Source organism: Mercenaria mercenaria, chromosome 9 (assembly GCF_021730395.1).
Source record: "Mercenaria mercenaria strain notata chromosome 9, MADL_Memer_1, whole genome shotgun sequence".
Lineage (NCBI taxonomy): Eukaryota > Metazoa > Mollusca > Bivalvia > Venerida > Veneridae > Mercenaria > Mercenaria mercenaria.
The window spans coordinates 70745197-70772979 of NC_069369.1; the positions used below are offsets into that span (position 1 = coordinate 70745197).

Below are 27783 nucleotides of genomic sequence, written 5' to 3' on the forward strand. Positions count from 1 at the left end.
CTCGCCCCGCGCCCCCGCTAATTATCGTGTTTTCGCTTTGCGCCCCCGCTAAATAGCGAGTTTTCGCCTGGCGCCCCCGCCATTTTATCTTGTTAATTTTCGTGTTTTCGCTCGGCGGGGTCGCGGGGCGAAAACTCGCTATTTAGCAGGGGCGCGAAGCGAAAACACGATAATCAGCGGGGTCGAGGGGAGAGATTTAGGAACTGGAATGTCGGGGGCGCGGTGCGAAAACTCGGCGTTTAAGCAGCGCTAATTATCGTGTTTTCGCCACGCGCCCCCGACATACCAGTTACTTACTCTCGTCCCGCGACCCCGCTAATTATCGTGTTTTCGCTCCGCGCCCCCGCTAAATAGCGAGTTTTCGCCCCGCGCCCCCGCAATTTTAACTTGTTAATTATCGTGTTTTCGCTCGGCGGGGCGAAAACGCGAAATGGCAGAAATCAGCCACCATAATAAATTGCTTCTGGTAATAAACATTGTGAGCAAGAAACCATTAATTTCTTATGCAGAGGAAAGCCTATGCATATATTTAAGATTCGTTACCGTCAAAATATACAAAAAGGGTTAAACTGCAAAAGCTGTTATAAAAGTGAGGATAGGCGGCTGAATTGCGTTTTTTGAACATAATCATTTATGAGACCAAAGTCATTTCTGAAGTTGCAGCTATATTTATTTCTCTTATTTTCGTGTATATTGCAGCACCTCCGAACGGTAGACATATTTTCGTTAGTCTTGATCATTTACATGTTGCTTACAAATAGGCAATGTTACACATCTAACCCTTACCCTGCTAAATTTCTATAATGAACTTGTCCATCTTTCAATTTGGACTGTACCATTAATTGTAAAAAGTGGTGATTACCAAAAAAATTCTGACTGAATGCGAACAGTGCAGGTCATGACCAGACTGCACGGATGTGCAGGCTGATTATGACCTGCACTGGTCGCAAAGGCAGAATCAGTCGTGTCCAGCATAATAAGGGTTAAACTTGTACTATAGTCAGACCACACTTTTCTGTGCATAGTGTTTATCTTCTTTGCATTTAGCATGATCTGCTACACCCTACAATTGTATGCATTGCATTAAAGTGAACATTCATTGCAGAACAAACATTAGATCACTAGAACGGTCATGTTAGTCGATGTTGATTATATAATATAAATAATTATTATTTATTATTTTGAAAATCGTATATGTCTGAACATATTAAGATTTTCACTTATATTACGCAACGATGTTGTATTATCTTGACTTCAAATTGTGCAAGGCTTCCCCATAGCTGTCGCACAGATATGTCTAACAAAAACACGAAAAAGTAAGTAATACAACTATCTAATCTTACTTTAAGTGACAAACAGTTTTGACAATGAAGGTAACTCAGGTGACCAAATGTCTATGAAAAGGTGCAAGTAAAATCCGAAGCATTTAGAGAGTTGAGTAGAAAGTGATGATTAATGAAACTGAAACTGCAATACTTCAAAGCTTCTTAATGATGTCTCAGAAGTACTCTTTAGGTCTACATAATAGGCTTTGGCGAGAACCTGGCTAAAACCATTTATTTTCAAGTTTGGTGGCATCCTTCCGTTAAAACCCATACTCGTGCGGGAGTCATTTGGCACCAGCGATTTTAACCGAGCTCAAAAGACCCTTATAGTTACAGGTAAGTGTTGGTGGAATTGTTAAATTGTTAGCATAGCAATACTTATGCGAAAAATTGTGGCACCATAAAAAAAGGTTTAAAAAAGTAAAACGTGAACTGTTGATGTAGTTGTTCGATCTCATGTCCATCGTTTTCTAGCGATCTCATGTCCATCGTTTTCTAGCGATCTCATGTCCATTGTTTTCTAGCTGAAAAAGAGTATTTCTGCCGTTTATGTTACTTTGGATATATGAAACAAAACTATATCCTATCCAGAACGTGTAACCATTGGAAGAAAACTGAACGGTGCAACTGGATACTTAGTCCATGGATGCAAATTAAAAACAGTATTCATCAGGAACTTGCAACAGCACGACATATTTACTGTCGCAAATTACTCTTTGCTGATTATCATACCGGAACTTTCAGCTTTTTAGCAGTTTCTTTTTAATATTTTTACATCGAAATTTGAAATTGTACTTCAATAAAAATTGATATTTTATGATATTAGAATGAAGTTACATGTTATCATTGTTGGGAAGACAGTTAGCATAAATAGATAAATATGCTAAATTTTATTCCGGAAATATCCGCCAGATAATGAATGTTTTGTGCCCGTAACAACTATAAAATATTTGTTTCTGCATTAAACGCACATTTACAATCTGTATAAATATTCTAATTGTGAGTTAGGTATACCTGAAGTCCCTATATTTTGCCTTAACTTCTGAAATTTTCTTGGAGGAGATTCCTACAAAAACCGCCAGCAGGCAGAGTAAAACCCCCTTCCGCAACCTCGACCCGCAATGCATACAATGATGTTACATCAAGAAAAAGCGTTTGTCAGAGAAGATACAGATGTATAATGTTCTGTATAAATGGCAATTCATCGTTTTTGACTTTTACATACAAAACTTATTGACACTATAAGGGAGAGGAAACAAGTTTTAACTGTTCGTTCGAAAATGAAGTTTCATGTACTGCAAAATTGCGCAACACTTCTCCTCTCGGAGAGAAGAAAAATGATGTCTGATCTTTTTCATCTAACATTTTTCGTCGGATATTTTTTATAGATACGCTTACTGTTTTTCAATTTGCTAAGCGTAGTTATGGCACTGGCTTCGCTCTTGCATGATTATAAGAGGAGGCCAATAGTGTCCGAACACTTTATATTGCAGTTCCTCTGTGATTACAGCCGGTATAAAAATTTTCATTCCATTACTCATATTTTCATTTCGATTTAAATGATATGTGAAACCATACATTTTAGTCCTCTTTGACACTATACAATTTAAACTGTTTTTGTGCGCTGTATCTTATATAAGTTCTTTACACTATCAAATTATGTTCTAAAAGCGAGACCGATCTAATGTTTTATTCCTAATAAAAAAACCCTCAAAATTTACTTGAAAAACATTTGCAAATAGACCTATGATGATCTCAAGTTGTGTACGACGTCATATTTCATGAAGTCAAAACGGATGACGTCACTTCTAATAGTCAGTTCGTGCTCTTTTGTTCCGCCCGGGAGTAGATTTCATTTCGATTAGTATTCAATGACCTGATTTCTTGCTGTGCCCTTTTTCTCCATTTGTCAGAGTAATGACGACGAAAACTAGAGAACATTAAAGTGGGAGAGGAGATCAAATGTTATAATCAAAAACGCGGTAAGGAAAATAAACTTGCTCTAAAACCATCATTTTGTTTAGACACTAGTAGACAGGTTCAGCTTAAAAATAATATTGCGCTCCTAAGGTCGTGGAATATTTCCGCTGTAGAACTCGTGCATATTTCGATACATTTGTACAAGCCTAATAACCCATAAAAATACACAACATTAAGTCAGTGCAGTACATCACATCTTATATAAATGCTGTCTTGATGTAACATCTCTTTCCTTTTTTATGACAACTGAAGTAGATATAGTACTAGAGATCAATCAATGACACAAATAATAATCCTACCAGGTATTTGTCTTTGTGCTTGTAAAGAACATTGAAACTTAACTTCAAACTTGGTGATAAGTCATTTCATTTAAATGTCAGCTTTCAAGGTATATATTGGAGAGTTTCTTTTTCTAATTTTAAATTTTGTTTTGTGACAAGGTGCATAAAATGTCAGGAAGCCAAACAGGTCGGCCAAGATACCAACCATTGATAAAATAATGCACGGAGAGGCACATGGGAACTTCCTCTACCATTACAAGCTGAAAAGTTGCCATAGGATATATAGCTGTGTCTGTCTGACGGTAAACATAAGAAAAAATAAAAACGTTTTCTGGTGTCATACAATATTCATGTATTTGACAACTATTTCAGAGGCAGACAGATTTTCCCCACATTACTCCAATCATAATTGGAGGTTACATGTTTATCAATCGCTAGGTGGGAGAGATACTACATGGAAATTCAAAACAAAGTTTCAGAAAAGCTTTAACAGCATGCTGTCATATGAACATATCATCTCAGTGTTGTTATATTTTCTGGTCCTTCGGGATCATTGATTTCAACTCATTTAGATTTGAAGATTGAATACAGCTTAAGCCGGTGCTAGGGGGCGTGGGCAGTGTTGCATTTTCCATTACTGCTCATGAACTGACTCAATCAAACCGAGTCTGCAATTTTCACTGTTTGCCTGTTCTCGGTGCTTCCGAGGGATCTACTTTCCAGATTTTATTTATTGTAATATTAGTGCGACATTGTATTGGGACTGCTTAGGATAACATAGCATAAACAGTCCGTATACAGTTAGGAACCTATACCGCACAATATTTTTTCACAATTATCGACGGTTTGGTGCGTGCTTGGCGTTACGTCCTTGTTGCGAATTTTCAACAAAGAAATGCACCTATTACTTAACTAAGTCAAACTGTATATGTCTTGAAAAATAAATACATGTAAATAGAAATATGACTGGAACAGGAAGGCAGAAATCGCTGGTTCTCCATAACAGAAGCCTACTTGAAGACGTTACAAAAGCGCAAACTTCTGAGTTTCCGCGAGCTTTTAATTCAAATGCATTTTGTATCTTTGTATGATTTCCTTTTACCGATAGATCTTTTTTTTTTAGATTTTACATACAAATAAATCCTTACCGGAAAAACAGCTATTAATACAGATAAATGATTTATTTTTTTTTACAAACGGTTGCTGTAGTTGTTTAAAACTCAGTGACGTTTTTAAGGAAAATTTGTCTTTGTATGTGGTAATGTTATCAGGCTATGCATACGGACTAATATTTTTCAAACCTATAGAAAGAACAGTCCAGATTCATTGTATATATGTGCTTTAATGTCGAACACATGCTTAATAAATGTTTTTTTTCTCATAGACCCCATTAGCTCTAAAATAGATCCGCGACGACAACGATATAAATAATAAAGTCGTCATCAATGATTTAGTGAAAAATGCTTATAGGAGAGATCGTGTTTGCATACAAATTCTATTTTTAGAACTGATCAGACAGTGATCGGGTGGGCAGAAGCCGACCGTCCATGTTTTTTGTAAACAGTGATGTTTTTCTAACGGTCTAAACTTTCTTAAAACACAAATTACATAAATAATTTTTTGATCAATGGAAAGGTTATAAAACAAGCAATTTATTGATTACTTTTAATTGTTATTTCGAAATAAAATGGATTAATTATGAACGCTTAACTTACACTGTTTTTCTAAAGGTTGTGAAAATCACTACGCCGCTTTTAAAATTATATGTCATTTAAAACGTTTATTCATTGAAAAAAGATATTTGGATACAAAAATATGAAGATTGTTAGTATTTCAAATCTTTTTGAATTTTGAAAATCCATAAATGAGCAAAAAAGTTATTAAAAATTAAAAATTCTGATTCAATACGCAAACGGTGTTAAAATCATTTGTTTTGCCAACCACCAGATAAACAGATGTTAACGCGTGACGTCACGGCGATCTCTCCTATCAGTTCTGTTCATTCAATGATATATCACTGCGGTAGCACTTTTGGGAAAGAAGAGCAAAGAAGATTGGTAACTGAACTGACAGTGACGATGAAATCGAAACAATAACAATCTGCAGATAAGTTCCCAAAGTGTCAGAAATGCAACATGTAATGCATTGAATGAATGCCGATATCTTTATAACTTATTAAACATATACAATCGCTAATAATGGGAACCTGAAAACAGAGGCACTTTACTGCCAGAGCCGTGACAAAATTGTGGTTAATTGTTTTTAAAATAGAAAGCTTTCAAATACATAACGACATTATTCATTGTTACATATAAGATGATTTTATACTTCATTCATGTAAATGATATACACAAAATAAGACTTTTCCCTTTTCGCTCATACACTAACATTTATTATGGGTGCAAGTACATTCATATTGGTATTGACAGTGCATACTTGTGTTTAGACCCTTTAAAGTACAATATTTTCCAATATTACAATCTTGAAATTAGGTATACTATATACTTTTCTTTATTTACATTCTATATAATATGTACGATATATACATCTTTATGTGTCACAGCAGTTTGATTTCCCCATTAATAACATTTTACTACGGTTTAAAAGTTATCAGATTTTTTTTAAAAAAAAAAAAAAACCTTCTTGATAAAACAGTGCATACATATGCTTTACTGGTATATATAGGATTGAAATAATACTCTTTTTCTGTGAATCAGTTATATCATAATCATGAAAATTCTTAGGACATAAAGGTCTGGATTAAAACAACAACAACTGTATCAAATGTATTTGAAAAACCTGTGACAGCTTTCATTTTACGCATCATTGATCAGAATGATTTTTACACGAACATTCGATACTACAGGTATTCTGTTTTGAAAGAGTGTACGTCTGCAGCTGGCAGAAAATACTAACATACTTTGTATCGCGGTAAATTCAGCCATTTATTTCAGTTTTAATGCTCCTACTTTTGAAATGTTATACTATACATACATTTTTGTGATTGAAACTTTAGATAGTATGATCAGTTTCAAAAAGAAATAGTGTCCCAGAATTGGGAAAAATACTTTCCCAGTGTGGGGTTCGAACCAATGACACTCACGAATTCTGAAAAATTATCTATGTAAAGCAAACTTGCTAGTGAGGCCTATTTTTCTATAAATAAGACAGAAGCAAAAACTTCTTATACGAAAATCCGTTGCTAACCAAATATTTATTTTTTGTTTATATCATCTGCGATTTTTCCCGGGCAAGAAATAACGATTTTCATGCAAAAATCGACAACTGTGTGTCATTGTATATATGTACAATGTTTATAAAACAATATAACATTTCAAAGATAGAAGCACAAAAACTGAAAAATATGCTGAATTTAACCCCCGATCGGGAGATATATTCAGTCAGTTGTCTGTTTATTTTTTATTGTACTCGGATATACATGATTTCCTTAATCAGAATATTTTTATAGGAATCACTAATATGCTTTGACTGTTAATACTGTTTTTTTATTTTACTTACAATCACATTCAGTAATTACAGTAACTGTCTTTGGAAAGATCTGCAATTAGTAGCATGTTGGTCTACAATATTGTGCCTGTAAATAAATTCTTTAATTTAGACATAATTGAAGGAATAAAATGTCTGCTTAATATACCTTTGCGAATGCCTAAGGGAAAAATTTGTTAAATATGAAGAAGGAACTACAGTATACAATAGTCACTTACTATCGAAGTTCAACAGTTGTTGTAAGTAATGCAAAGTGATTGAAATTTAAAATTAATATAACCATATACTGTTTTGTGCTCTTTTGTGTCTCTGCATCATGTATCTGGTTTGTTCTTCGATTGTTCTATGTTTTTTCATAAAACATTAATTTTAAAATATCCGATCCACAAAGAGGTAACATTTTGATGCCTGGTGACTCCATGTTTTTTGGTATCTTTTGAAAGAGATGTGTCTGCTGAATAAGTAAATACGATGACCATAAATAATATGCACGCATCCCTACAGCCATATTTGTTTGACTGCGGAATGATAAGTCTTACACTGTAATAACTGAATTCCTGCTGAAAAATCACTAAAACTAAGTTATTTTTGTAAGGTAATTTAAATTTTCTTTTTCAATAGACAATACACTTTCAAATGATACCAAAGTTATAGGAGATTACCACCCAGATAGCAGACATGCGTTGGCCCAACGTTGGGCCAACGGCAGACTCTTCGTTGGCCCAACGAAGATTTCCGACATTGGCCCAACGCCATTTTGCTAATTGGCGCAACGTTGGCCCAACGGTTGGTACACCGTTGGCTCAACGACTGGTATCCTACACTCATCGTTGGCCCTCCATTGGGCCAACAACTGATATCCTACACTCATCGTTGGCCCTCCATTGGGCCAACAACTGATATCCTACACTCATCGTTGGCCCTCCATTGGGCCAACAGCATTTTTTCGTCTATCACGGTTGGTCCAACGTTGGGCCAACTCTGTTTCTTTGTTGGTCAAAGATGGATGCCAACGCTATCCCAACGATTACGAAATTGAAAAAAAGACTAAAACTAGCATTGTTTAATACATGTTTTATTTTCAAATAGTTGTGATTTTGTTAACATTTAACAAAAAGAAATCTAACATTTATTTAAAGTTTGTTTGCAATTTTCCTGAAGAAATATAACAGAATATTTCAACACTACAACATGTAAAATATTGATTCCAGTCTTTTATAAATCTAAATATTTTTCTTATTTCAGTCACTAATTAAATCCTACTAAAGTGAATTACTGTCTGTATATTAACTCATTATGTATCCAAGTTCTGTTTGTTTGTTTTCTTTTCTCACTGAAGTTGCAGCTTTTTATATTTTTATTTTTTCCTGTGCACCACAGTGCTAGGCACTCCATTATTACTCCCTTGGACAGCACCCTGTAAAAACAAAAATCATAATGTTGATTAAACCATCTACGTCAAATTGATAACAATAACTAAAGAAATGCACATAAACAGCTGGACATAAACTTGCGTAAAATGTATGAAATTAATTTGTGTCTGTATTTAACCGAGAAAAATATGTTAGAATTAACAAGAAAATGAGTTATTTTATTTACAGAATTTAATACTCAATACAAGTGCCATCCGCCAGCTTTAAATATAAGTATTTAACATATGTTCAAGTCATATGGATATAACATGCATACAGGATATAAAAAGAAATTCTGTATAAGATTCCATAAACAAAATAAAAAAAAACACTTCTACTTACAGTTTATAGCTGGAAGACCGGGTTTTTGTTAAATCTAGACCTATCACATGTATAATAGTTTCCTTTACTTCACATGTCTATAAAGCTAGAAATCTGACCTAGAGAGTAAAATTAACCACATTTTCTGGGATTTCTTACATAACTCAGGTTAACGAGAGTTCATGTTCTGGAATATTCAACAGATTTATTGTAAACATTTTATGATTGTATAAAGTTAGATATTTGTTACAGAGTTAGTAAGGGTTTTTTTTTCAATACCTTTTTCACAATTTTTTCAAGGTAGTAGTTTTGAAATACAGATCAGCTCACGCGGAAAACCCATTCTACTCGATCCTCGGAGGATGGCCAAAACGAGTACCAAGGCTCCGACTCGAAGTTTCTTCGAGTCAGCCATTTTCCGTCAAGGAATTTCGCTATCTGACTCCGAGGATTTATGCGAAGTCACTCGAAGGAAATCCTCGGAGTGACTCGAGATGAAATCCAATTAGCGGAATACACACCTACATTTGTATATTGGTTTCTTTTGTTTCCGAGTCACTTGACGGAATTCCTTCGGGTGACTCCGAGACGAATAATTAATTACCTATACAAATTTAAATGAGCCTTCGAGTAACTTCGAGGACAGATTTCAGATTACTCGGAGCAGGGTGATTATATTTTGCATAGTGATACTCGAAATAACACAATATTTGTAAATAAAAATAATACTGAATTGTAATTAAAAATAATAATGAAGTATTTTTATCTTACTTTAAAATAAACCAAATGTGTCTGTTTACTTATGATATTTTTATACTTTTTGAATGGATACGGTAGTAGTATTTTTATCCTATTTATAATTCCTTCCAATTGAATAAAAGAAAGATCACTTTCATGATGAAAATTAATCATTTCTCCTATAATTTTCATTAATTAATAAAAGTCACTTTTCTTTCACGGCCTTTATCTTAACGTTTATCTAGTATCATGCAGTTTCTAATTTAGTCCATTTTACATCAATTTATTTCTAAATTTAATTTGCACTGTCAGAAACTATTTCAATATTATATTTAACAAATTCTGTTTAGTTTTATATATTTCTTAATACTTAACAATTTACTTTTCTAGCGGGCGTAATTTTAAAGTTTGTCTAGTTATAAAGTATTCATAATTTAGTGCATTTTTATGACCTTATTTCTATTCGCAAAGTCAGAAATTATTTCTATATCATCATTCAACAAAGCAGTTTCCTTTAACGGCGCTCATTTGGAAATTTGTTTAATTATATATGATTAATAATTTATTCCGTTCTACATAAATTTACTTCTAAATCTAATTCGCATGTATTTCAATATCATTCTAAACAATTTACTTTTAGCGGGTGTTATTCTAAAATTTATATAGTTATAAATTATTTTTAATTTAGTTCATAAATTATAAATAATTACACTTTTTTCCTAAATTTAATTCGAAAAGTCAGAAATTATTTCACTTTCCTTTAACGGCGATGATTTCAAAGTTTTTTTAATTTCGTATGATTAATAATTTAGTTTATTATAAATAAATATACTTCTTAACCTTATTCTCACGTTCAGAAACTATTTCAATATCAAAATTCAAAACAGTTTCATACATTCAAATAAAAAACAAGCTAATTATGTAAAAACAATCCGTCCAAGTAAGGAAATACTGCCTCGAAGTTTCGTCAAATCATCTCGCGGCGCTCGAAATGACCGATTTATTGTTTATTACAGACTCGGAGTCGCGCGGAGTGGCCATAAAATACCGGAAATCATTAAAGTGTTACCTGTATATTTTCGACTCGGAGTTCCGTCAAGTAATTTCTCGGAGTGACTCGACGAAATTCCGTTAAAGTAATAAAACTATAACAGTCGGTACTCCGAGTCAGAATTGGGCAGTACTCGGAGACATTCCTCGCTAGGCAAGATTTTTCCTTCGAGGAAAAACGGAAAGTGGGTTTTCCGCGTGAGCTGATCTGTAGTTCAAAATATCATTACGGCTGCAGATAAGTTTTTAGTTCAATTAGCACAAATTTAACTGATTACGAATTGGTGCAGGAAAGTGTTTAATAATTAATTAAATATTGCATGTTACAGCTACACAACCTGTGTATACCTGTGGGGGTTTGTGATAAAACAGTGACCTGTAAAATTATTATATCATTACTTCTAATGGACCAACGTTGGCCCAACGTTGGGCCAACGATGTTTTCTCTGTATAAGTCTTTCCCTGAAAATCAATATCGGGCCAATGCAGAGATATCTTTGACTGAAATTTAATGTTGGTTCAACGTTGGCCCAACAGCTGTATTTACAATACTTATTAATCATTGTTGGGCCAACAGTGGCCCAACAACGATTATCCTTTGACGGTTTTCCGTCGTTGGCCCAATGACTTCATGTTTACAGGGCAGGCATCAATATTTGATATATTCTAATAGCACTGATATATAGAATTTCTTATTTGTGGATCGGATACCAAAATTATAGGCGTTTACCAGGCATCAATATTTGAATTATCCTAATAGCACTGTTGTACAGAATTTGCTTCTTTGTGGATTGGATACCTTAATGTTAACATTTGACATAGACAACCTTGATTGAATGTCAAAGTATTGACGTTCAACTTACAAATAGAATACAGTATTTTCTAGATTGACTGACCGCCTTTGTGGTCGGGTTGTAAGAGTAGCTGACTTAATCTGTAACTGTATACTGACTGAATAGTAAACAGTGCAGATCATGATCAGACTGCACGGATGTGCAGGCTGATTATGATCTATACTGGTTGCAAAAGGTTAATACAGTTTGTCTGTTTACAAAGGTTGAAGGCATGTATATTATATGATGTGTAATTTGAATCTACCCTAGTAACAAGGTATACTACCTCCTTAAAAGTGTAATGGCTTTTGCATGGCTTCGCTTGTCTACATTTACCAGTGTGTGACAGTTGTCAGACAACAGACCGGAAATTATTCCTTCTCTTGAGAAGGAATATTATAGTTCAATAAGTCACACTTGACTGAGCTATTGATACCGAAAGCTGTTGTCATTACAAGCTGGCCAATAAAACTCCGTGACCTTAGAAATAACCTCTGACGTTAGACTATTCTTTCCTAATTGAGGCGACTCTCTGACTGAACGCGTTCGGTGGATTACATATTACTAAACCCGAGGATGTTATTTCCTCCATTCTTGAGGAACATAACATACATTCAGTCGACCAGATAGACATTTATCAGCAAATTTAAACGTAAACAACTAAATATTATCGTTATAGTGGACGCAACTTGACCCCGATGGTTGACCTTTGCATTATAATACATAATGAGGCACAACCTATTATTGAAAAGGAGTGTACGTAAAACACGAGCTGCACGAGAAAAAGGAAATATAAATTTATGTAAATATAAATTAGTGTATTGGAAAGTTTTAACTGATCAAATGTAAGTATATATACTTTGATACTGCAATGTATACAAACTAATTCAATATAAATATACACGGCTACCATAAGCACCCTTGATTTCTATAATGAAATAATCGATATGAATAATCAGACTAAGATCAACCATCGCGGTCAAGTTGCGACTACTATACCTTGAAATGCATAGTTAATATATGAAAACAAAACCCATTGCGACCCTCTAATTATGCGCAACAAATTCACGCATCGAATCGTTATTGATTAACCGGGTCAATGTCTTATTGCCGTATCTACTCTACTGAAAGTGGTAACAGATTTAATTTGTTGTTGGATTTAACAATTTATGTTAAATAACTAGCATAAATACTTACTTGAAATTTTTTGACAGTATAAAACAGACATTGCAACCAAAATACAAGATGATCATTTTATATTTATATTGATATTCCCTAGAAGGAACTTTTGCTATGCTTTAACTTGTAGTACACTTGTCCTTGATAAAAAGAATTCTGTTCAGATCAATGCTATATAAATTATGCAAACAGACCTCATTTAGGTCATATATGTCAAACTAAAGTGTCAAACTTACAACGTCAAATTGACATATGTTAATTTCTATGGATGTTTCAATTCATATTCATTATGAAGGGAAAATAACACGTTTTAAATTTTGTTATGACAGTCATGCACCGCGCCTCGGGATATATATTATTATCATTATTATTATTATACCAGATTTATATAGCGCCCTTTTCATGATAAACACGTTCAAAGGCGTTTTACATACAGCAAACGCAGCCACACAGGGCGCGAAATTCATCCTCTACTAGTACAGACACAGGGCGATCTGACCAGAGGGACAGAGTGAGATAAAGCCCCCAGAACAGATAGAGAGAAATCCTTTTTAGATACAGACTTCTCCGGCTAACTTAGCCTTGCTCTTTGCGAATAGACAGTCAGGTTCTTTAACGTGTCCGGTGTATAGCACTGATACACGCGAAGCCGTCTTTCCTGGGAAGAACCGGTACAGGCCTCTAAGTTAGGTGGGAGACACTCAAGAGCATCTCAGAAATTTCCAGTGCCTGGACCGGGATTCGAACCTTGGACCTCTGGTTTGATAGTCAAGCGTGTTACCACTAGACCATCGGCCCACCTAATATAACTCGCGACCTATAGATTTACAGTACAAGTAGTTGTTCTTTCACTGGTACACCGGATGTGCAGGCTGATCTTGGTCTGCACTGGTCGCAAAGGCAGAATTACTTGCCGCCAGCAGGTTGAAGGTTAATACATAACGGTTTCTTAAAGCAACTTGGAAAACTAGTAATGCACAAAGACCCTTTAACATTTTTTAATTAAACCCTTTATTTAATGTAGTGCCATAAAACTTAACAAACTACAACTACATAAAGTTTCTTTTAGATTTAACGAAATTTTTTTTTGGGTTCAATACAGTTTTCAGATAATAAAGAAATGTCTTGGATGTATAGTCAGATATAACGTATTGTTTGTCAGGTAAAATGGAATGCATTCTTTGCGTGAAATTACCTCGTTAAGCCTTCCAGTATTTCTGCAACTGACCGTTTCGTTCTCTTATATATTTTTCAGATGTAATGAAATGTCTTGTGACCAGTATATGTAGACCTTCAGATAATTTATAAGGAAATGTTTAGGGTTCAGTACGTACACATGAAATGTCCTATGCTAATAACAAATAGATATTGGCACATACATTGTAGCACAAATTCTCTCCGCTAACCGCCATTTTGAAGATCTCTTGTAACAGAAAATCGGCTTCAGATTATACAAAAATCCTCACAATGTTGTAAAATTCTTTTTATTGATACATATCTTGTTTACTTAAATATCTTTCTTACAACACAACACACTTATCTAAAGGAATGTAGAGATATAAATATTTATAACATGTTTTTCCGTGAATTACCGAACTATCAAAGGGAAATATATCTGATATTTTCACAGTGAAACATTTCACTGGTAAGAAACTATAAAACGGGTAAAATTAGTTAAAACATGAAATAAAAAGAAAATTTGTTTGTTTTGCATGTAGGATCAATATATCTTTCATTCATAAACACCATATCTTACATTTTCCCTCATGATTATGTCACTTGTGAAAATATTGCACCCTGTGTTCACTCAAGAATGATATTTCAATTTTTCTCCGAAACAAAGAAATAATTTAATAAATTTAACTTTATCAGGTATAAATAATACTGAAATTTAATTAATTCCTTGAAAAGCCTTGTATCACAGATTTTACTTGTCCATTCGTTAATGTAGTAAGTGTAGTGTATATAGAGGATATTTGTTTGTTTTGAGTGAATATGGAATACTTTATCTCACTGAGAAGTGAGAAAAATTCCAATATTTTCACGAGCGCGTAGCGCGAGTGAAAGTGTGAACATTGTCTTACTTCGAGGTGAGATATATTCAATATTCACGAAAAACAAACAAATTTTCTTTTTATTTTATGCTCAATTACGTTGAGATGTGCATTTTGCAACAATTTTTAATCTCAGCGCGGGAAACAGACATGACTTCAGACGTGTTGTGACGTAAGAAAGACGCACACAACATAAAGTTCCATTTTATTTTATTTTTTGCTGCATAACGTTATGAAGTTCTCATTAAGTAAAGAAGTTTGGGTCGAGAAATATACTATAAAGAACAAAGTGCGACTACAATTTTCATCCCGTTTTAAGCAAATAATTTAAAAATCATACACTATGTATGAGGGGGCGGAGCTATATCTTTCACAATGTGAAAATATAGAGTTTTATATTTTCACAGTGTGAGTGATGAGATATAAAAATATTTAACTGATAGAATACAGTATTTCATTAGTTAGCATAAAATAAATTCCATTACCTCTCATGACAAGAATTAATTTCACCAAGTCTATCATTAAAAGGTTACTTGCATTCTTTGACTTAAAGATGTTATCAACTGCTACAGCGGCACTCTTAAAAGATAAAAGGTAAGGGTAGATTTCCCGGAAGCACAGACCACCCCAAACACAGCCATAGAGCCATGCATCGCAAAGTAGGCCCACAACAAAAAGAAGTTGTAACGGAAAAATATTGTAGACAGGTCGCTTCAAAAATTCAACAACAAGTACATTACAAATATATGCAAAATACAGAATAAGTCTCACATAGCGGCTAAAGAAGACCTCCATTGGACTGAGTGTTGTTTCTGGTCTTTGCGTTTGAATTATGTTTTAGTGTATGGTTGGTACTCAAGTAATTTGGTACAAACATTCATCATAACAAGATGACAGGTTGATAAATTTATGTTTATTTTTTATTTGGTAGACCGGTCACGTTTAAATGAATATACTTATGATATATGTTCATAAGCATTAAGTATAGCAAAAGAAATGTCACTTTAAATGTTCACACGACTAACAAAAATGTCAAGGTCACTCTAAGAGATCCAAAATATCATATACCTGTATTACAAAAACTTTGAACAATATTTAAAGGCATGGTGATATTTAATAAAAATAGAAAACCGGGTTCATTTTACAAATGTTATAAAATACCTATGTTCATTGAGACTGAAAAGAAATGTGAATTATGACTTGTTTTCACTTCAAACGCTTAAAACCGCTACAATAAAATTGCCACTTTTTATTTTAAGGACATTTTTTTTTTATATTTCTCTTTTACGTTTTGTGACATTTGGGTAAATGTTATACATATTTCTATTGTATGTTTATAATTTTTTTGTTGGGTTTAAGGTCACATCGACACAGTTAGTTGTCAAATGGCGACTTTCCGGCTTTTCATTGTAGGGGAATACCCTATTTGCCCATCCGGACATTATTTCATCACGGGCGGACCCCAGGATAGAGCCACCGACTTTCTATAAGCCAGTTGGGTTGCTTCCTCACATGAAGAATTCTACGTCCCAAGTAAGGCCTGAACCTACATCAGTGAGGACCAAATGGTGTTAAGTCAGTGACCTTAAAAACACGGCCACAGAGGCTCCCTTTGAATAGATTGCGAAGTAGGTAGACAGCAAGCGACCAAAGAAATGGCGACATTTATAAAAAGCATCCTCAAATTTTGTTTATAGAAATACTATATTCACTGGTCAATGATCATTGTCTTTAATGTCGTTTTGAATCTTACTATATGTGACTTAGGCTTGTAAACAACGCCCGGCGAATTTGACATTTATATATGCGCAACTCGTTATACTTCCACGTACTGTTCACATGAATATGTGTATGTGACAATAGTTGCGTGTAACTCTGGGGTTTTATAGCTGTTTGTTGTAGTTATAGCCATGCCAACACGGACAGCTATCTCTTAGTTGAAGGTCAAAACTTAGAGGACAAAGCTTTTTGTTGATAATTACTTTTTGTATTTTTATCTAACTTTACCATTAAACTTTGTTGGTGCTAGCTTCATATTGTTTAAGTCTTCAAACATGTTATGATATTGTTATGTTGATTTTTGCTAAAAACTTAAGAGTTATTAAACACTGCTTTCTTGTTATGGAATCAATAAATGTTAAACACACTGTATTGATGTCAACTTGTCCTTTTTTTAAATTATTTGCTGCCACTAGCTTTTCATTGATAAACACTTTGTTGTTTTGTAATTGGAAGTGCACCTCACACTATGTTGCTACACACAATGTATTAACATCTTATTGTTAACTTCATCTCAAAACTATAAGACTTTCGCTGGTACTAGATCAGTCTGGCTAAATCAAGAAGCAATGCTCTTTGTTTGGTTATTTGGAGTACACAAAACATTCGTTCCAGTAGGTACTTAATTATCTATATTGCCTTCTTGGATTGATCGAATGTAGTTTGGGGGTGCAATGATAACTTCCTCATTTAAACAGACTGTATTTAAAACAAATGACTTGTACAGTGTTATGCACAAAATTACTTCATAATCCTAATTCTTACCGCATTCTAAAAAGCTACATTTATATACCGCCTTAAGGTTGCTTCTAATAATTCACAAATTATATCAAATTATTATCAAACAGCAATTTTCATCTCAACATATAAGTACAATCGGCCTAATTAGAGGGCAATTACCAAAACAGGAACATCATGTGACACAGAAATAGTTTTATACTGACATGGCAAAGATACGTATTATTAGAATAAAGACATTGTTCCGAATATGGGTGCAGTTACATTTGATAAAATATATGCGACCTATTTTTTGTCTTCGATGCATTTCTTCGTGTGTAATATATCAAATAAAAGATTTAGTAGATCAAATGCATATTAAATATACTTGCCCGATTTTCAAAGTTACATGAAGAGGAAAAACAGTATAGAGTTTTATTAGATTGTACTTTTATATCTTTTCTAATTAAGTAGCACTTGTCGATTATACTCAGTCATTTTGTATATTAAGTTCTTTAGTATCGCAATGGTTACCAGGTTGTTCTTTTATATCCTTTGTAATGTAGTAACACTTGTCTTTTATTTTCAGTCTTTCCGTATAACGTCTTTACTTTCTTATCATTAAATTTTATTTTTAGTTTCACTTACGATTTGGCGGGTAAGAGTGAAAAGAGTCACTTTACAAGTTTTTGAAACAGAGAAAACTGTATGGATAAGACAAAAACTGAATATGACCAGAGGCAAGAGATAGCGACAGAGGTGAGAAATTACTAGTCTCTTTACATGTGTGATGGGTATGACAAATGTTTACCAGTTAGACAATTAGACAAGGGAATTAACAATGACATCTTATCAGTATTGCTGTACAGATTTCACTGCTCTTCCTAAAACAGAACAAAAACTAAGAAACAAAACTTTCTTACTGAAAAATATAATACAAAGAATTTCCCTTCAGTCTACAACATCTCGCTCTTCTCAGCTTGTATTATTTGCTAGATTTTGTAGTCGTGTTGAACACTTCAATGAAAGTTTTCAGTATACTGCCAATAAACTTCTTCAGCGGGACTATTGTTGTCATAAACTGCGGAAATATACAACATTTTTTCCTAATCTTAACTCGGACTTGTTTTAAAATGTGAAGAAAAATTGTGCGACAAGATGTATAAAAGTGTAGAGGCCAGCACTGGTTCTCGGAAGAAAGGTGGCTGGTGGCTTTGCATTATCTGTGTACGTTTAGCACCAGGTTGTTGTTTTCGCAAAACGTTCCGAAAAATCGGCTAATTTAGTCGAACCAGTATGAATCAAAAAGATAAAAATCCGCTCCGTTCTTGCGACTCTCCCTCGTTCTGTACATCTGGAAAGATCGCTCCGTGTTTGTATCGATAGAGGACGTATAAGCACCTTATGTAGCTGCATTTGTAAAGAATCCGGAAGCGTGTTTATTATAAAAAAGGCCCTATATTAATCTGAAATAAATAATAAAAACCTGACTTTTATGCGAATGTTAATCATATTTTCCTAGGATTCGTGTTCACGACATCTTTTTCATCTGTATTTTGGTAAATCTGTATAATGTTTTATTAAAAGAAGACACCCAATTGCAACACCGATTAATAATATCTGTCATGCGTTTACAAATCGGATAGAAATATCCGCCCCGAGGGCGACTGCGCACTGGGCAGTAACGAGGCTTGCCGAGTTACCGCCCATGCACAGGTGGCCGAGGGACGGATATTTCTATCCTATTCATAAACACATGACTGATAGTTTTTCTTGCATATCGTATATTTATATATATCTTTTTTTTTCTTGCATATCGTATATTATATGAAAATAAAGATGCAACAAAAGGAAACTCCGCACAAAACAAAGTAGTGTACGTAGTACTGATAGGACAGGAGATGATATAACGATACTGTTTTGTTTTGGGATTAACGTCGCACCGACACAGTTCAGTTCATATGGCGACTTTCCAGCTTTGATGGTGGAGGAAGGCCCCTCCGTGCATTATTTCATCACGGGCGTAAACCTGGATAGAAACACCGGCCTTCCTGAAGCCAAAAAGCTGGATGGCGTCCTCGCATGAAGAATTCAACGCCCCGAGTGGGGCTCGACCCCACTTTCGGTGAGGGGCTAGTGATCTGAAGTCAGCGACCTTAACCACTCGGCCACGGAGGCCCCTAACGATACTTGTGTCTTTGTTTTCGACCTTAGGCAAACAGACAATCTGATGGGGTTTCATGAAACTCATGTAAATCGATCACTGCTATCTGGTGTGTTCCCTGATGAATGGAAAAGTGCTGTGATAAAACCTTTGTTGAAGAAGAAAGGTCTCCCGCTTGAACTGCAAAACGATCGCCCAGTGTCAAATTTAACATTCCTCTCCAAAATTCTTGAAAAAGCTGCACTAAATCAAATCAACAAGCATATTGAAGCTAACAATCTCCTCCCAGCTTACCAAAGTGCCTATTGAACTTATCATGGGGTTGAAACAGCAATGGTCAAAATGTATAATGATCTTTTGGAAACCATAGATGAAAATCAAATAACAATCGTGGTCATGATCGACTTGAGTGCAGCGTTCGATACCATCGATATCCCGATACTGATTCAAATCCTTCAAGATGACTTTGGTATACATAGCACTCCCTTGAAATGGATAGAATCTTATCTCACGAACAGAACAATGAAAGTTTTAGTCGAACTGTCAGCATCTGACACGGAGCCACTAAGGTTTGGTGTCCCGCAGGGTTCTTGTGCCGGACCTGTGATCTTTACCCTGTATATATCGGCTCTTAACCGAGTGGTGCAGAAATATCCAGCTGATCTCTATTGATACGCGGACGACCACAAGATTGCGTTAAAAATTCAAGCGGGAAATTCTCAAAATGAGACAACTATTCTTCAACAACTCGACAGTTGTCTAAATGAAATCATAAAATGGATGACAACCTTCAAACTGAAAATGAATCAGTCTAAAACTGAAATTATTATGTATGGAACAAGACAACAGTTAGCGAAATTGGACATCACAAGTGTAAACGTTGGTGGGTGTGACGTAAAATGCGTCGATCACGTCAGAGACCTAGGTGTAACTATGACCAAAACACTCAACTTTGACCATCACATTCAGAAAAAGTGTCAGATAGCTCATGTACAGTTACGAAACCTTAGGGCTATACGGAAACATCTCACACAGAAGTCAACTGAATCATTAGTGCATGGATTGGTTCATTCTCACATTGACTTCTGCAACAGTTTATTTACAGAAATTCCAGCCTACCAAATCAATAAACTACAGCGAGTCCAAAATAATGCCGCTAGAGTAGTCAAGAATGCTTCCTATGAAAAACCAAGTACCGAACTTCTGAAAGAATTACACTGGCTTCCAGTTAAGGCTAGAGTCATGTTCAAAGTTTTATTAATAGTCTTCCGTGTCATCAATGGTACAGCTCCAGTATATCTGAGGGAAATGTTTGTACCTACTCGACAACGATACAGACTTCGCTCACAAAGTGACACTAACTTTAACATCCCTAGACGGCGAACAAAACTAGCAGACAGATCTATGGCAGTCGTTGGTCCCAAATGGTGGAACGATCTGCCTAGCCATCTGAAAAACATTCAGTCTGAAGCCAGCTTTAGATCAAAACTGAAAACACATTTATTTAGGCAGTTTTATGAACAATGAGTTTAGTCTTGTTAAAATACAAAATATTCAGAAGTGGTGTAAAATAGTATTTATATATGTCCAAATCTTTAAATCTAAGTTCTAGAATCCTGTTCATATCTTGTATGTATATATGTTAAATGTGTGTTATGTAATTGTAAAGCGCAATAGAATATTTTATCATTTTTGCGCTATATAAATGCCATGTATTTGTATTTGTATTTGAATGTTGGAGAAATAATATTGCCTTTGTAGTGTTAGCAGGATTTTTATTGTTTTATTTAGTGACCTAATTATTGATTGATCATGAAAAACAAAGAAAAATATCAAACAGGGAATGCCATCATGACCCATATGCGAAATTGACCACTAAGTTTCGGTATATGGAATAAAATGCATTGCATACACGAGGTTGTGCTTAAATTCAGACTGACGTAGTTGTTCATCCGAAATGACTGAGTTTCAAGACCATTATTCTGATAATCGCTAGTGTTTAACAGCACAAGAGTCAGCAGGCATGGGGGTTCAAGATGGGTTTTCCCGGCATGGGTAAAATCACCGGAAACGCCAGTCCGGTGTGCAAGAATATCCCTTGTTCAGCCCCTTAAATTTTCTACTTTGGCCGTGCTTAATATAATAAGTGAGAAACTCATTTACATTTAGTTCTTAAAGGCTAAAAGGCCATTTTAAAGGCTATATAAAAATAAAAATTGGATCCAAGCTACTTGTTCTGCAGAGATAACTTACAACATTAGAAGATTAACAGAATTTGCGAAAAATCTATAGAACGTTTTTTTTCTTCAAAATTTTGCGCTGTATTGGTTATAATATTCCTGAAAAGATATATTGTAACAGCGACTATAACTAAGGTGTTCATAATTAAATTAGAAAATGCTTAGGAGGACTTGGTAGACAGCACTTACAGCAAAAATCAAATGGCTATATCATTTTTTATTACAAACTTTTTCATATTCTCAGTTCACTTAAAATGGAACTGGAAACACCAATATTTTTCTATATTTACGTCTGTATTTCATTTAGGGTGCGTGACGGCATTTTTATGTTTGCCGTTGCGTTAATTTTTTATGAACGTCAGTTCTGAAAACTTTTATCAGCTTATTGTAAAAATTGAAGCTATTTATATGATATTAATATGTGGATATACGTATATACATGTAATAAAATGATTATTAACTTTGCATCGATATATGCACCCGCCCTTTAGCAGAATAATATTGCTCTTCTAAAATCGTTCGATTTTTCCAGCTGCATATATCATGCATACCTTCTAGCACAAAAAAAAAAAAAAACTCGGAAAGAATCATTCATATGTTATCATGACTTTACGATCACATAACTAGGTCTAAAGACATACCCAGGATTTGATATTTAACGCATTTAGGTAAATGGTTGAGTTACAAGTCACCATCCAATTATATAAAGATATTTGAGCCGCGCCATGAGAAAACCAACATAGTGCGTTTGCGACCAGCATGGATCCAGACCAGACTGCGCGGATCAGTATCCATGCTGTTCGCTTTCAAAGCCTATTGCAATTAGAGAAACCGTTAGTGAACAGCATGGATCCTGACCAGACTGCGCGGATGCGCAGGCTGGTCTGGATCCATGGTGGTCGCAAACGCACTATGTTGGTTTTCTCATGGCGCGGCTCATTTGATTATTAAAGCTCTAACAGAACGGTTACTCTTATTTTGCTGTTATAGATCTTACATTACAGGCAGAATTAGATACTTTATTTTGACTAAGAGGTAATGTAGAATAAATTTTGGAACTTAATGCTAAGTATTGACAATACTAACATTATTTTGTAAAACGGTGCCAAAAATGTCCAAGTGTAAACGATAGATCAGCAGTATACTTCTGACCTGTTTTAAGGATGACATCAGCCTCTTAAGGGAGTCACATGCTACCAAGAAATCGACAAGCTCGACAGAAATCACTCTCAGTCGGGACCAATCTGTGTTCATAATCTAAATTCTATAAAAAAAAAACTTCCTTCATTTCAAATGATATCCTAGTAAGCTTTTCTGAGCCGCTGTGAAATCATTAAATTGTGCAGTGTTTTAAATGATTTATTCATATTAACCTCCTGGATGGTTTGCTGTCACCAGTATCTGAAAGCATAACACGCCTGCTGATCGCAGTAAAATTGTCTGTGGTATTTAAATACGCAAAAAGAATTTTGCCGTCTCAGTTAGTATCTGATGTTTGAAAATGAAATACTCTGGGTGTTACTGTCTAGCCTTATTGATACTCGACAACTGCACAAGAGCTAGTGTTTATGTTTTACTATGCAGCATACTTCAGTATATCAAATTCATTAAAATTCGGTCCTAAGATACAGCTGAAGCTGACTTACTGAAGAAAAACCAACATTAAAACCAGTAATGGTTTTGTCATAAGGTATGGTACTATTCCTTGACCATTCATTTTTATATACACAATGTATGCATATGTCTTCAGATGAAAAAGAAACAAAAAACACGCTTAAGTTTTTTTTTCAGTGTTCATGTATGTGACTCTGGCTTTGGAAAAAGGTGTGTTATGTATATGCCATTCCCCATTATGTTCACCTTTTTATATTGATACTCATTGTTACTATAAAGCCTGCCCGAATCTTGAGATATCATTATGTCAATATGTTATGTATAATCTATGGTTTTCTAGAAGGTTCAGTGAACATTGTTTTTAAAATCTGGGCTATTTTGGATTTTTCTAGAATCTTCTTTTTATTCTTGGTGATACTTGAAAGTGCTGGAACCTTCCATGATGCTTTAAATATGAAGCTGTCTGAGGACAGGGCAGAACCTAAAGTAATATGAGCCGCGCCATGAAAAAACCAACATAGTGGGTTTGCGACCAGCATGGATCCAGACCAGCCTGCGCATCCGCGCAGTCTGGTCAGGATCCATGCTGTTCGCTAACAGTTTCTCTAATTCCAATAGGCTTTGATAGCGAACAGCATGGATCCTGACCAGACTGCGCGGATGCGCAGGCTGGTCTGGATCCATGCTGGTCGCAAACCCACTATGTTGATTTTCTCATGGCACGGCTCATATCTTATTTAAAACCTTTACTGTATTTCTTAATTGCAAAATATTACCCGGTTTGGACATCTAAAATTTGATGGATATACATTAACATTGTGGATTGTAAAATATCGTAGGGTTAATACAGAAACGAGACATCTGTATATGAATAAAGAAGGCACTTGTCCCCTTCCTGCATTAACTGCATTAATCCCACGATTTATATTCGAAGAGAGGATTTATATTCTTTGGATATTCTAAATACAGTTTGAATTTAGTGAGGAATTTGGAATTATTACAGATTGGATTTAAATTTAACCAGGACAGGGCTTGACTATTCTTGTATATTATAATTGGATTTTACGGCTGGTTAACATTTTCCAAGTATCTGAATTGTTACTTTTGGTATTGTTATTAGTTGCTGGTTTGTTTTTCTGTTACTTTTAGTATTTTGAGTAGCAAGCAATTGTAACCGTTACACGAAACAAGTGTTTGAGAAGACACACATGGATAGCATAAACAGTTTTTACACTTGAATAGCCTGTGATAAAGAGGTACTTCGTGAAACACATTCAGACATTAACTGTAAGAATATTATTATTCAGAGTGTACATAGTCATCAACTTCATGTCATAATATAAATTCAAATTTTCTCAATGCAATAAGGTATATGCTTTCAAGATCACGTTTTTTTTTTTAATTTGCAAAACGGTACGTGCTATAGCCCAGTTAAGATAGATGCATAAGACATGTTTCAAATAAAAAAGATATGAATTCTCATGTTGTTTAAAAGCATGGTGAACGAAAGATACAAAAGTTGCCAGTAATCACGGCTTGCTATTGCTCGAGTCAACAGTACTATAGCAGACGTTGAAATGACCAGCTGTCGCAGTTTCAAATTGATATTTGACAAATTTAATCACACCTAATACACCGTGCTTCTATTGCAAGTGATCATTTCACTTTGCTAAACTGAATCCAGTCTAGTTTGTATCTAGAAACGCAATATATCTTGACAACTGTCTTTTATTGCAATCATATCTGACATGTAATATCAATCATCCGGATGACTCCGATAAGCCTCATCGTTTCGAGGTAATAAGAGTTTTGAAGTTGGCGTGTGACTGATCTGAAAAAAAAGAAGATACACACATAAACACATTTAATAAAACGGAAAGTGTGCGAAGTTAAACAGTATTCATAATCTGAGCCGTGCCATGGGAAAACCAACATAGTGGGTATGCGACCAGCATGGATCCAGACCAGCCTGCGCATCCGCGCAGTCTGGTCAGGCTCCATGCTGTTCGCTTTTAAAGCCTATTGGAATTGGAGAAACTATTAGCGAACAGCATGGATCCTGACCAGACTGCGCGGATGCGCAGGCTGGTCTGGATCCATGCTGGTCGCATACTCACTATGTTGGTTTTCCCATGGCACGGCTCATATGAGTTTTGTTTTCTATTTTGCCTGTATGTATACGCGTTTCATTACATCAAATTAATCATTAAAATCTCAGTAGTCTTATGAAACTTACTGGAAAGACGATGATTTGCGAATTAGGACGATAATTTACTACTTTCGTATTACTCGCCCGGATGCCTTGTCACGCAGTCCCAGGAAATACCCACGCCCTGCTAATTATCAATGGCTGGAATACATAAATGGGAACCCTCACACGTGCGAACATGTGAAAATTTTCTCTTTTTATATGTCAGAGTTTTAGAAATAATCAACTCGGAGCTATGTTTTGTACATAATCATTCTTACGAGTTAAAATTATCTGCAGGAAATTGCACATAAGTAAAATATCGTTGATAGTCTTGAACTTGACAAATGTCTTATTATAAACATGGACAAGAAAGTTTTCAGATCTGTTTTCGTTTGTGTGTAGATCTGCTAGTTTTAAATTCATGGCAATAATATTGTCCGAGAGCAAAAACTTTGTCAAGCTCTGTTCATACGATAATGGCAAAAGCTGAATGGGTAATAAATTAGTTGTTTCTACGGAAGAGTACATACATGATTGTATACAAAAAGCAACGTGAAAGTGCCAAAATCGTTATTACATATAAATCAGCTACATGTATCAAAAGGATAGAGAGAGGATCAGCTTTGCATAGATAATACTGAAAATAGTATTGAAGTTGACGTTAAAAAGCAGAAAGAGGCACTCTTCTGCATACATACTACAAACCTTTATTATCATGCTAATACTTCGCACTTTAGTGTCACACTGGAGTAAATCTCTTTTCCATTCGGTTTTCCCTTTTATTTCTGTTTGTACCTCGGATTTTTTGTCTCACATTGCGGCGGATTTCTGCCGCGTCTTGTCTTGTACTACGGGCCCTGTCTGCAAGGTTCTCTCTGACATTAAGGAGGTTTTTTGCGCTATCTTGCTTGCGACTAATGATGTTTTCCAAGATATCATTACGGCTGCTGCCATCGCGTGAAAATGCAGGATTGTAAGACCCGTAACCTACGTCTCTTATGTTATTATTTACATCGTTTGTATAACCATGGTATCTGCTATTTCTTAAACGGTTGTTTGCATTGTTGTCATAATCAATGTATCTTCTGTGTCCTGAACCATTGTATGCACTGTCACCATGACCCAAGTATCCTCTATTTCGAAAACCAGAACCCCTATAATAATGAGGTGTTCTGTCTTGTCCATAACGATCAGTATAATCCCAGAAATCATAGCGTCTGGCAGTTCCTAATTCATGGTATCTATCATAACCAAGGTAATTGTTACTATCAAAGTGATGGTATCTGTCGGATGCAATATCAGTATACCTGTCTGCTTCAATACCACGATAGCCGCTTGTTTCATATGGGTATTCATATCTGTAACGGCCAAGGTATCTATCATCAATTCTACGGTAACTCCCTAATCGAACACCTATATATCCTGGAAGGCCTGAATCATATGAATCCTCCAAATATGGTAGCACTCCCGCTGTGTGATAAGGTCGGGCATAAATAAAAGCTCTGTAATGTTGCCTTGGTCTACCGCGGTCGTCACCATGGTAATAATAGTAATGTGAGGTGACTGCATCAATTAGGATGACAAGGAGTAATTTAACTTTCATGGCTGATTACCTGGAATAGTGAAAAAGATCAATATTTAATCAATATTTACAAAAATAAAATAAGACAATGTAACAATGCTTTGTTATAGTAATGATGCCCATGCATAAAATTTCTAAAGCACAAGAGTCAAAATAACCGTTAGAAACGGTTATCACATACGACCGTATTATTTACGTAATACTAAATATTAAGATTTTGTATTCCTTATTCTTACTTTAACAGCAGTATTTTAGCATTATTTTAGTGTTATAACAGTGGGTTGTTAACCTGTACCAAAACATGTGAATGAGAAAGTGAAAAAATACTTTATACTTTTCACTGGTAAGAAACTACAAATTGGGTAAATTTAGTCAAAACATGAAATAAAAAGTGCTTGTTGCACAAATAAGATCAAAATATCTTTCACTCATGAAAACCATATCTTACATTTTTTACTCAGTGTCTTACATTTTCACTCAGTACAGTATGATGACACTTTAAGAAGACATTAATTTCATTAATTTTATTAGTTTTTGATCAATTTGCGCGAAATTTTTCATTTTCATCTCCTGTAAAACGGAAAAAGAATATTCAAATTTGACAAAAAAAAAAAAAAAAAAAAAAAATAACAATAAGCGTATCATACCGTTTGTCGTGGTTCACAACGATTTAAAGGGAATGAAAAAGAAGTCTTTTATACTGTTTTATATCTTATATGGAGCGAGACACTTTCACCCTATGCCGATACATCCAATTTTTTTGACAAAACTGTTAGGTTCAAACCAGTAAAATCCATTCTTTATTACAGACAAAAC

General features: G+C 34.9%; 1 protein-coding gene across 1 annotated transcript; it reads right to left on the reverse strand.

Annotated features, from left to right (window-relative positions):
• Positions 1–23906: 23906 nt before the first annotated feature.
• On the reverse strand, positions 23907–27453 carry LOC123548105 (uncharacterized). The gene is made up of 2 exons (XM_045335340.2): positions 26091–27453; positions 23907–25025 (listed from the first exon to the last, which is right to left on the reverse strand). The coding sequence occupies exon 1, from the start codon at positions 26986–26988 to the stop codon at positions 26125–26127; it is 864 nt and encodes a 287-aa protein (XP_045191275.2). The 5' UTR covers positions 26989–27453; the 3' UTR covers positions 23907–25025; positions 26091–26124.
• Between the last annotated feature and the right edge of the window lie 330 nt (positions 27454–27783).